A 12408-nucleotide genomic window follows, 5' to 3' on the forward strand; every position below is an offset into this window, starting at 1 on the left:
AATCAAAGGTGGCACCAGAGTTGTGCGTTCCCCCCAGGTGCTCCTCGTAGAGAATCTTCATTATTAACTCTTGTGGCGAGCAGGCAAGCCATTCCATTATAGTCTTCTTTGCAAACTCATATTTTGGTGCTGGTGGCGGCAAAAGGAGCAGGTCACAAATCAAATCTGAGTGGTCATGGAGGTGTGTGAGTAGGCAGAGAAACTTTGAGTTGTCATCAGACACATGATGTAACTCAAACAGATTCTCAACAAGCGCGAACCACGATGCCGGGTTGTCCTCGTATAAGGGCAGTAGCTTCAGCAGGTGGCCAGGAGGTGGTAATGATGGTGGCTTCAGTGTCTCCTGGGGTAGCAGCTGAACTGAGATTAAGTCAGAGGCTGGCGTGATATGCCCGGATTTAAACCAGGCGAGCGAATCTGTAGTAGCGCAGCTGGCATAGTTGACCTGTGTCACAAAAACACAGCACGGCAGGCACAGACAGTACCGTGGAAACGGGTGGATGGACAGCACATGAGGGGGGCCGGAAACTGGACTGTGAGTGATGAGTGCTGGATGGAAATGACACGCTTCCAAAACAGGGCGAGAGACCGGTGCGGCAGACATATGTGGTGCTGTGGGAGTGGCAGCCGGTTGAGAGACTAAAAACAGGGACCCCCACAAGTGAAGATGCGGTAGGGGAGGGGGGGGGGGGGGGGGGGGCAGGGGGGGGTTTAGAATGCTACCCGCTTGGAAACTATCTGGTGTTTAATATGCCTGTAGTGCATGTGGTGAGCCACAGAGGCGAGGTAAGGGGTCCATGTTACGCGAAACACTGAATTGTGCATGTAAATTGGACACGACTGGAACACCACATGTGCTGAATGGATCTGGCACAGTTTGTAGTAATGGCAGCATTCCACACAGCCCAACAGTAACTGATGTAGCATGCCAGTTGGTGGCTAAACATGTGTTCGAATGGAGATAACTTTGTTGTTGAAACACTTGATTTGAAGAGACGCAATTCGAAATATTGTTCAGCTCACATTTCACTGTCGGATGGGCATAATCTGGTGATTTGAAGCCTGAGCCCATTGTTTACTCTAATGGCATAGTTGTTGACTGTTGAAAACTAATGAGGTTAGCACATGGTGCTGGTTGAGAATGTGAATCACTGTTCGTAAATGATGAATACGATGAAACTCGGTGAGCAGAGTCATGCTTCCACATCTTTGAACTAGGTATTGTTTGGCGTGGTCATTGCATAGTGCATGTAACCTCTTGCATAAACACTGGTACGGAAGATGCGAAATATGAACGAACTGCTGGGTAACCATTATGGGAATGAGATCTGTAATCGGAATATAGAAAACTTAATTTCCATATATGTCTCATAGCTCATATATATTTGCACTTGACACTGCATACATACAGAATGAAGTATGACAAAGAACTGGCTAAAGTAAAGTTAAGATGGAGACTTGACAGAGCACTTAGAGTTCACAGATGTTAAGTTTTGTCGTCGATACGAACTATCAACGGCACATTTTTTTACTTACTTGTCTTATTTGCTCCATTCTAGATTTTATCTCATTGTCCTTTATAGGAAGCTCATTCTTCAGCTCTTCAATTCCATAATTTAGAATAGAATTAATTTTTTCTAGTTCCTGTTTGTCCCGAGTAAGTGTGTATAGTTGTTTTTCCTGTTAAAAATTTAGGGAAATAATAAGAAACTTACATCAGTTACTCCATTTCAATTTTCTACATTATCAAAAGATGTAATAAACTCCTTTGTTATAATAACTGTTTCTTTTGTTACTTTTTTATGAAACTGTTCCCTGAATTTTAAATCAATCGTTCAAAGAAAAACTGTCTCTCATAATAATGGTTACATAAAATTAATAAATGTGCAGAAAATTCAGACAGATTTGATTTGATTTATTAATGGTCCTGTAGATCATACAATTTGTACAGCAAAGCACATCATGATATAGGACAAGTCAATTTGAAAAATTATGTTAAGATGGTATATGACGAGAGATGACAGTAGTGGCATGTAACTCATATAGCAGATAACTATAGGATATATAGACAAAATATAAAAAAGGTGATGTGTGAATGAGGGATGACGATGGTGCATACTGCACATAGCAGAATACATATAAGAGATCTAGACAGAATATGAGCAACAAACAATAATTAAATCATCTTACTAAGTAGAAATATCTACAAGTGAATATACAGCTTATTACAAGTAATTAAAATATTGTGGTACATAGTTCACATAGCAGAATACATATATGAGATACAGACAGAATGTAGAGAAGATTCAATAATTAAATTATCTTCCTAAGTAGAAACATCTACATCTGAATAATCAGCTTGTTGCAAGTAATTAAAATTTTGTTTCAAGAAATTTATGTACAGAATAGAAACAGTGATTTAGTAGCAATTCCTTTAATTTAATTCTCATTATTTTTGGTTTTTGCTTGTTTTTATGTCTGTTGGGAGGTGGTTGTATATTTTAATGCCCATACATTTAACCCCATTTGCATATAATTTTGTGTTGTGGGCTATAATTTGTAACTGTGTTTTGTTTCTGGTGTCATGTGTGTGGCGGTCTGCATTTCTGTTGAGGGCATGCAAGTGCTGTACTGTAAAACAAGCTAGCTCCTATATATAGAGGCATGGCAGTGGCAGAATTTTTAGCTGTTGAAATAGTGGTTTACAGTGTTCATTTCTTTTTTTACATTTCATTATTCTTACTACTTGTTTTTCTAACTTGAAAATTGTGAGAGAATCAGAGCTTTTTCCCCAGAAGATTAGGCCATAGCTCAAGACAGACTCAAACAGTTCATGGTACACCAGCTTCAAGGTATCTACACTGGCTGTGTCTTTTAATGATCGTAATAGATAGCAGGTTTTACTAAGCTTTTGCGACAATGCCTCAATATGTGGTTTCCAGTTTAGTGTGTTACTGATGGTAAGTCCAAGAAATTTGGTGTCCTACTTGTTCGTAATGTCATCTTTGCCGATAACTATAGCTACACTGAAGGGGGTTAGATTTTGTCTAGTATGGAAGTTCATACTTACAGTTTTTTGAGTATTTATCAGTAGTCTATTTGCTTCAAACCACGATTGTAAATGACAAGTAGTTTCATTAACTGCATCTTGCAATGTGTCACCTTTACTGGTTATCAGGATATTTGTGTCTTCTGCATACAGAAAGGAGCTGGCATTTGGTATGTGTTCTGGGAGGTCTTTTATGAACAAAATGAAAAGAAAAGGGCCAAGGACAGATCCCAGAGGGACGCCATTTGTTGTATGTAGTGCCTGAATGTCTCTGATTTTCTTATTTCTACATATTGCTTTCTTTGACTAAGGTAGCTATGGAACCAATTGTGGGTTACACCTCTAATACCATACTTATGGAGTTTCATAAGCAGCAGCTTGTGGTTGACCATGTCAAAGGCCTTGGCCTGATCAAGAAATATACCGACAGCAGGTTGTTTATGGTCAACGAGACTTGAGCACTTTTCTAGAAATGCATACAGAGCATGTGTGGTGGACCTATTTTTCTGAAATCTGTACTGGGAAGATGTGATTATGTTGTTAGAATTTAAACATATTTCTAATCTAGTTAACATACAGTATTCAAATATTTTTGAGAAGGCAAATAGTATAGCAATTGGTCTATAGCTTCGTACTACGTCACAGTGATAAGCTTATCAGGGCATGGTAGCAGAAGTAAGCACGCTCAGCGAAGCAATGGCGGCGCCGGAAGTGCCTTTTTCCAGCGGATCGCGCTAAGTTAAAACTTTAGCGCGATCCTGCCAGGCGACTCGTGCAGCGGCTAAGTCCCATTCAAGGTCACCCGCCTTGCGCGGCAATACACAGGGCTACCAACACAGCCATGCTATAACACCCACCCACCTCCCCAGGAGTCGGAACTCCCGCACCCATCAGAACATTAACAATGACATATATATATAAAATTAATTTATATGTAATTTATGTTTTGGGTCTTTAAAAAAAAAAAAAAATCTCACGGGATAGATAAGGATGCTTCGCAACTTTAAATTGAACAATAAAATAAATACTAATCTAGAATTGTAAAAAAGTAATAAAAACAACATGATTATATAACGCAGAGAGCATCCCAGAGTGCCACAGAGAGCATCCCAGAGTGCCCCAGAGAGCATCCTAGAGTGCCCCAGAGAGCTAAAACACCAAGAGTGCCCCAGAGAGCAAGACTTCCAGTGTACAAGACTGTCAGCTCTTTTGATTCGACACCAAGAACTACTTACTGGCCCTCTTACTTTTGTTGGGTGTAAGATCAATTTCTCTTGCACTACCAATGAGGTTGTCACTGGTAACGCATGGATGACCTTAGCTATAGCGCTGTTTAGTTTGTCATGTACGTTTTCTCTCCCTTCTTGTAGAGAGGTATAATTTTAGCAAGTTTTAGCTGGTTTGGAAATGTTCCATCTAGAAATGAGGTATTTATGATATTTGACAGGGGTCCACTGATGTAATTTGAACACTTATGAAGTAAGAAGCAGGGTAACAGATCATGCCATGCAGAATAAATCTTTTTTACTCTTTTTTTAATAATATCTTCTATTTCATGCAGTGTTGTAGGAGATAGGAAAAAGGAGTCCAAAGGAGTATTATTTGAGACAAGAGCGTGCAGTGTTTGGAGAGTTAGTCAGGAGATTTGTGGAAATTTCTGAAAAATAGCTGTTGAATTTATTGGCAATTTCATGTGCATTTTCAGTCTTTTGTCCTTCTATATTTAGTGTGATTTTATCCTCTATCCTTAACTTTCAACCAGTCTGTTCATTTACTATACCTCAGGTGGTCTTACATTTGTAGGAAGAGCACCTAATTGTTTTATCATTATGAGCTTTTTTAGTCCATTTGATAACTCTCCTGTATGTGTTTTTGTAATTTTTATAGTATACCTTGAACTCTCTGGATTTGCCACTGTCCAGTTTGCTAAGTCTGTGCAGCAGCCTCATCTTTTCTGATGAATTTTTAATACCTTTTGTTCCCCAAGCATTCTGTTTTTGTTAGTGATAGTCTTTGTTTTCTCTGGGAAGTGGAAATTAAAGTAATATTCAAATATCTGCAGAAAATTGTCATATTTTTCATTTGTTGTTGAGGAAGTAAATACACTTTGCCAGTCTTCTTTCTCTAAGCTAAGTACAAAGTTGTTTATGTTGCTATCACTATAACTTCTACATTTAATAACTGTTTCTCCTGTTGGGAGTACATTGAGTGGTGGATTAAAATATATTGTTAGCACACTGTGCTCTGAAAAACCAACATCTATAATTTTTACAGTGCAATCAGTGCTAGTAGCAACCTGATCAAGACAGCTGTTTAATCTCGTAGGACATATAACTTTCATATTTAAGTTTAATGACATCATTAAATTTACTAATTGAGACTTTCAAGCAGATTCTTCAAGGAAATCAATGTTGAGATCACCACATATTATTATATTTGTTGAGTTGTTGTGACAAGCTTTTTCTAGCAATAGTGCAAAGTTTCTGAGGAAGACTGAAAAGTTACCACTAGGTGATCTATATACACACATTATATACATATTTAGGTCGGCAAGTGCTACCCCAGCTATTTCAATTTCTTTGTCTAAGGAAAACACTTCACACTGATGGAAATGTTCACAGCTAATACTATTTCTTATGTATATACAAGTTCCACCACCTTTGTAATTTTTCCTAGAATAGTGGTGGACTAATCTGAAGTTTTGAATATACTGATAACGTAATTCTGACTCTTTTAGCCAGTGTTCACTAATACACTGTAAGTGCATGTCTGACAAAACATTAGTACCACTTGTAAGGATTTCAAGTTCACTTACTTTATTTCTCAATCCTTGTACATTGTGACAGTATATGTTAAGGTTGTCACGTTGTTCTATGTGAGGAAGATTTATGTCTGCTGTGTCCTCTTGCGAAAGATGTGACTTGACCATAAAAAATTTTCGTTATTAGCTGACACTTTTTTTTGTTTTCCTTGACAATCTTCTCAGAGATGTTGAGATCTTGCTGCTTGAAGCTGTACTGCCAGAAGAAATGTGACTCTCCAATGACGAATATGATGCAGTGAGAGAATGTTGTGATCTCGTAGACTTTCCTTGTTGAGCTGTTGTTTGAATAGCGGTATCTAAATTTTGCCTGTGTAATAATTCGCCGCCGATGTTAGCAATATGCTTTAACTTGGTTTGCAGAGTGATGAATTTATTAAAAATGTACATAATTTTGTGAGACACCCTTTTGCCTCCATTATATTCTGACAACAAGAATTAAAAACTATGATATTAAAATTTAAAATGGAACAAGCTTCTCTGTTGTTTACAGTCTCATTCACTTCATTCATTTGGTATTTCTTGCTGAATAGTTTACAGTCTGTTACTGTTGATACAAATGATATTTTTGTCATTTGTATGGACTTCTTTCTCTTTGTGACCTACTTCTTTTTTATAGCGTCCTACTATCAGTGCTGTTATCAGTCATTCTCATTACCCATCTTGTATTTCTTTCCAGATCTGTTGATATCCTAGTCCTGTACCTCAGTATCTATAATTTGTATACATACATGACCTCAAATAGGCAAACTACTTTTCATCTAATCCTATTTGATCTGTGGTCCTGCTCATGAAATCCTCATTTTATCACTTCCCTGCTCCAGATGCAACCATTCTTTCTGATTATTTCTTTATAAACTGCAAAATGTTCAATCCTTAGCCATTATCTACGCTCAAGCTCTGTGAACAATCCCAGAATCTTTCTCCTTGAAGCTACCTATGTGCACAAAACACTTCACAGCATTTGAGCAATCATGTTGATCAAGCACCTCAAAAAGGGCATCCCCTTATCTCCTCTCCTGCAAACAGAATCCAGAGAACTGACTTCAACTACAATTCTCATACCAAAGAATGACATTCTCCAACAACTATTACTACCCCAAAGTTTCTAACCTTATAAAAAGTCACATTCTAAAAACATTTTTTATTTGGCCCTGTAAATCATTTTAGCACAGTGTTTGTATATACAATCAAGACAAGTCAGGGGTAACACAATCAATTCATAATTACAATAATTATGAAGTGAGACTATGGGATCAATACAAACAAAGGAAACAGTAATTTAAAATTACGTAACACATAATCATGATGGGCATTCAGTAAGTAATGCAACAAATTTTTTTCTTTGCCAATTTTGGTTGAAAAATGCAGAACTTTTTGTGAGACATTGTCAAATATTTTCGCTTCATCACCTACAGTTTCATGAAATCCCAATATGTCATGGCACTATACGTAGCCTTCAAAATGGTGTCTGTAATGGAGGTGTGTTCCAAGCAGAGAACTGTCACTGAGTTTCTCTTGGCAGAAAACCAGAGGATTGCAGATATTCATAGGCACTTTCAGAATGTCTACAGAGACCTGACAGTGAAAAAAAAGAATTTCAATCATTGGACGAGGCATCTATCATCACTGCAACAAGGTTGTTCAAATCTGTCTGATCTTCAATGTGCCAGCCAGCAGCACACAGCCATGACTCCGGTGATGTTGGAACATGCGGTCACTCTCAATGGAGGATGAAGGATGAATGCAGTCTGCAGTCTGTGGGAAGCAGTAAATGGATGATGGGGAGGTTACTGATGCAGCAAGACATTGGCTCTGATGTCAACCAGTACAGTTGTACCATGTGGGCAGACAGGTCCTTCCAGTAAGGTGACATAAGGCCATCACATGGAACAGAGGTCATTTTGGAAAATAGGGATTTTTAGCTAAAAGAGTGGGGAGTAATATGATGTATTAGAATCCTCAATAAAACCAACCTTCTTTCAGGGAGAAAAATGTGTTGCATTACTTATTGATTGGCCCTCATATATAGTTAATAAAATTTGGTAAATCATTTTCAAGGGTAACACCTGTGTGCAGCAATGGAATAATACAATGAAATGTTTTCTTTTTGTAATGTAATGTAAGTTTACTTTATTGTTGTCTAATTAGACTAAGATTAAACTGTGGTTTTGCTCATACATGTTTACGCTGACAACACGTGTGTGCTGTGCACATTACTGTGTTACGAAAATGGCACAACTACTCAATGGGTAAATTATGAAGGAGAATGTCATGTTCACTGACAATGAAGGCTTTACTAAAATCAAAGAATATGTTACATACATGCTTGTTATTGTCCACTGTTGTTAGTATTTCATTTAAAAGACAAGAATTGCTGACTGGGTTGACTTTCCATATGTGAAACCCTGTTGTGAGCCATTTATCAGCATTTACAGTGTTTATTTAAGAAGTCTTGTAATCTTCTATGGAACATATTTCTATAATTTTGCTAAAGCAAGAATGAGACTGAAACTGGACAATAATGATTGATGTCACGTTTGGCACCATTCTTATGTAGAGGTGTTACTTTTGCTCTTTTTAGTCAATTTGGAAATACACCACTCTCAAATGATGAAGTTATTATGTATGCTAGTAGATGTACAATAAATATTGCACTATGTTTGAGGATAACATATGGCCCCTCATCAGCACCCACTGAATATTTTTAGAAAATCTTGCTGTAATTTGTAACTTATGTGGTTACTTTAATTTTATTCCTGTAATTACACATTGGTCTGTCATTTTCTAGCTCTTTTGCTTTTGAAGTAAGTATCTCTCTCCTAGAAAACAGTCACCTTCACTTCATGTTAGGAACTGAGAATTAGATGAATCCAAAAAGGAGAGCAAGGAAGTTTTCAATAACATAAGGAATATACATCTTGAAATATAGATTAGACTGGGCATGGAAGCTGGAGATTTTATATCAAGAAATGAATGAACAAAGAATAGTGAGGTCCAAAATGAATCTGACTTTGAACTAATACAGAGTGGAATACATGGGGTCAATCAAAAGGGATCAATGAAATGATGTTTCTACTGGCCACGAGATTCAGACACATCAGTTGTAGAGACATTTAAATTATGCTATAAGAGGTAAGGACTTGTAATAATGAATATATTGTCAGATTTCTGTCCTGACAGCCAGGCCAACAGTCCACATACAAAACTAATATTTTAGATCTCCTGGCTACAAACTGATCTGATCTTTCTGAAAGTGTCACCAATAAGGTCGGGGTTAGTGATCAGTGACAATTATTACTAAAGGCAGAAAATTCATCAAGAAATCTAGTAGAGGATGTGTTTCATAGAACTGGTAAGCTGTCTCCAACAACCTAAATAGAAGATTAAGTAACATTTAGCTCCGATCTGAAAAATCTGGAACAGCTATGGTTAAGTCATAATACACTGTGATCTAGATAAAGACATATCAAGAAAGGTAATAAAAGAAAACAAAAGCTGACCTTTATTTAATGATACCATTAGAATAATTTTACAAAACAGATGTTTCAATACTATGAAAAGCAAAGTTGCTATTCACCATATATAGCAGAGATGCTGAGTTGCAGATAGGCAAGCCAAAAAGACTGTCACTTTTTCTTTCTGTTGTGCCTTTCAGCGAGTCAGCATCTCTGCTATATGGTGAGTAGCAACTTCCTGTTTCAGAATTTGTTACATTCCATCCTGGATTTTTCATTGTTTGAAAAGAGGTATTTCTACACTCTCACTATGAAAGAGAAAATTCACAGAATACAACTCATGTATAGCCTTTCCACAGTCAGATTTTGGTGAAAGTTCTGTCAGAAAATCTTAGAAAATTCTGGTCAAACGTATAGTCAATGAATGGATCCAAACCTCCAATTCAGATCTTGGTGGTCAGTCCACTGCTGAAAGAGAAGGCAGCCCACAAATATTACATTCCACATTTAAAAATGTATTTATATTTGAGGACATTACCATACCAACATTTGATAACTACAAATACACACCGATTAGAAATCTTGATATAAACACCTGAAGTGTTTGAAAACAATTAGAAGTAAACAAGGCCCTATTCTCTGATGGAATTCCAATTAGATTTCACACTGAATACAAGGTAGAACTAGCCCCTTTCCTAACTCGTATTCACGTCTACTTACATACTCTACAAACTGCCGAGAAGCACATAGCAGAGGTTACTTCTCATTGTACACATATCAGGTTTTCTCCCAGTTCTATTCACATGTGGAGTGCAGGAAGAAAGGCTGTTTACATGCCTCTGTGTGGACTGTAATTAGTCTGATATTGTATAGACAGTCAGCATGGGAGTAATACATAGGGAGCTGTAGCATATTCTTGCATGCCTCACTTTGACTGCCAGTCCTATTAGTTGGTGGGATGTAAAAATTTCAGTAGACCACTGATCGTGTCATTTCACAGAGTATGATTTCTCCCATATTTAAATTTAATGCTATATTGACAGGCTTTGTCTGTTTTCATTGTGTAGTGAGGGACAGCTAATGCATAATGGAAATGAAGTTTCTAAATCAGCCAGTATATCGCATTATTGCATGGAATCAAGTTGATGGAGAGCAGCAGCTGTTCATTCAGTAAGTGAAGAAAGGAAAGACATGACTTCACCTTTTCTTATGGACAATAAATTTTTTTGTGAACCGAAGCAATGTTATGTTGACAATGACAGTAAGAGTGATGACACTGGTGGCCCATATAATGATATCATAGAACCACAGCTGGAGGACGAACAATATAGCTTCACAAGTAACAGATCAAAAACAGATCTAATTTTTAGCACCCGCATGTTGATGGAAAACTATTGGGAGAAAGGTAAGAACCTGGTCATTGTATACCTGGATATAGAAAAAGCCCATGATACTGTTATAAGAGATAAGATCTAGGAATGCCCGAGGAGAAAGAATGTGCCTGAAGGAACAATAATAAACATTCAGATGTTGTACAAAGACTGTGACAGCTGTGTACAAACTAGAGAAGGACGATCAACATGGTTTGAGACCAAGAGCGAAGTTCAGCAAGGAAGTGCACTGTCACCACTACTATTCATCACTGTTATGGATACTATAATGAATGACATCAAGGAGAAGTCAGTTGAACTGAGTGCATTTGCCTGTGCTGATGACATCCTGATATGGGATGAAACTGAAGAGGAAGTACAGATCAGACTCGACGAATGGAAATCTCAGTTCCAGAAATATAACCTCAACATCAGCAAGACCAATACAGTGGTGATGGCAGTCAACAGAGATGGACAAGCAGCAAGTGTAAAACTAGGAGACCACCAACTAGAGTGTGTGGACAGTTTTCCTTATCTTAGAAGTGTAATCTCCAGTGATAATTTGGTCATAAATGAAATCACCAACAGAGTGCAAAAAGGCCTGAATTCTACCAACAAGTAAGAACACTTTTATGGGATAACTTGATTCCAAAAGTGGCAAAACTGATGATGTTTAAGCTATTTTATATCAATATTGACCTATGGTATTGAAACATGTACCCTCACAAAAAGAGAATCATCAATTCTGCAAGCATCAGAGATGAAATTTCTTAGATCCACCATCCAGAAGACCAAGTTGGACAAGTTAAGGAATGAGGAGGTGAGGAAAGAAGCCAGAATAAAGAAATCTCTATTAGATCAAATTGATGCATCTGGACTTCGATGGTATGGGCATGTTATGAGAATGGAGCCAATTAGAACAGCCAAAATAAATTTGGAAAGACAGGTGGATGGGAAAAGACTTCAAGGAAGACCTTGAACCTGATGGATGGACTTGATTAACGCTGGTCTAGAGATTAGAGGATGGACAGTGGATGATGTTCTCTGTGAACAGATGTATGTAAAAAAATGGCTCTGAGCAGTATGGGACTTAACATCTGAGGTCATCAGTCCCCTAGAACTTAGAACTACTTAAACCTAACTAACCTAAGGACATCACACATTCCCATGCCCGAGGCAGGATTCAAACCTGCGACCGTAGCGGTCATGCGATTCCAGACTGAAGTACCTAGAACCGCTCGGCCACACCAGTCGGCAGATGTATTTAGACATAACAAAGTGGAAGAGGCACATTACCAGTACCTGGGAAACTGGAACTGTTAAATGATGATGATGATGATGATGATGATGATCGTGACCTTGTGCAGTGGCATCAAACTTCAAATAACTTCAAAACAATTTTTAAAAACCTTTTTTTAAACTTAAAAATGTATCTTATTTTCTTCCTATCTGATGATAATAGAGGTCAGGCTGCATGCAGCACCACAGCAAAATTTCCTCTCCCATGTCCAACTTGTCACCACCAGTATAGTAAGGGTTGCCACTTCTGGTGCTTGGTACAATGTCCTGTCCCATCCCTAAATATGGCTACAACTTGTCTTTAAAAAATTTGTAATACTGTATTTACTCAAATCTAAGCCGCACTTTTTTTCCGGTTTTTGTAATCCAAAAAACCGCCTGCGGCTTAGAATCGAGTGCAAAGTAAGCGGA

The 12408-nt window shown here is 37.7% G+C and overlaps 1 protein-coding gene across 1 annotated transcript in view; it reads right to left on the minus strand.

Annotated features, from left to right (window-relative positions):
* The window catches only part of LOC126150528 (cilia- and flagella-associated protein 57-like), a 329352-nt gene that overhangs the window by 14097 nt on the left and 302847 nt on the right, over positions 1-12408 (minus strand). Inside the window, exon 14 of the mRNA XM_049915882.1 lies at positions 1537-1680. Coding sequence (XP_049771839.1) covers positions 1537-1680 — 144 coding nt within the window. The remainder of the gene's footprint in view (positions 1-1536; positions 1681-12408) is intronic.

Source organism: Schistocerca cancellata, chromosome 2 (assembly GCF_023864275.1).
Source record: "Schistocerca cancellata isolate TAMUIC-IGC-003103 chromosome 2, iqSchCanc2.1, whole genome shotgun sequence".
In the NCBI taxonomy this organism is placed as follows: Eukaryota; Metazoa; Arthropoda; class Insecta; order Orthoptera; family Acrididae; genus Schistocerca; species Schistocerca cancellata.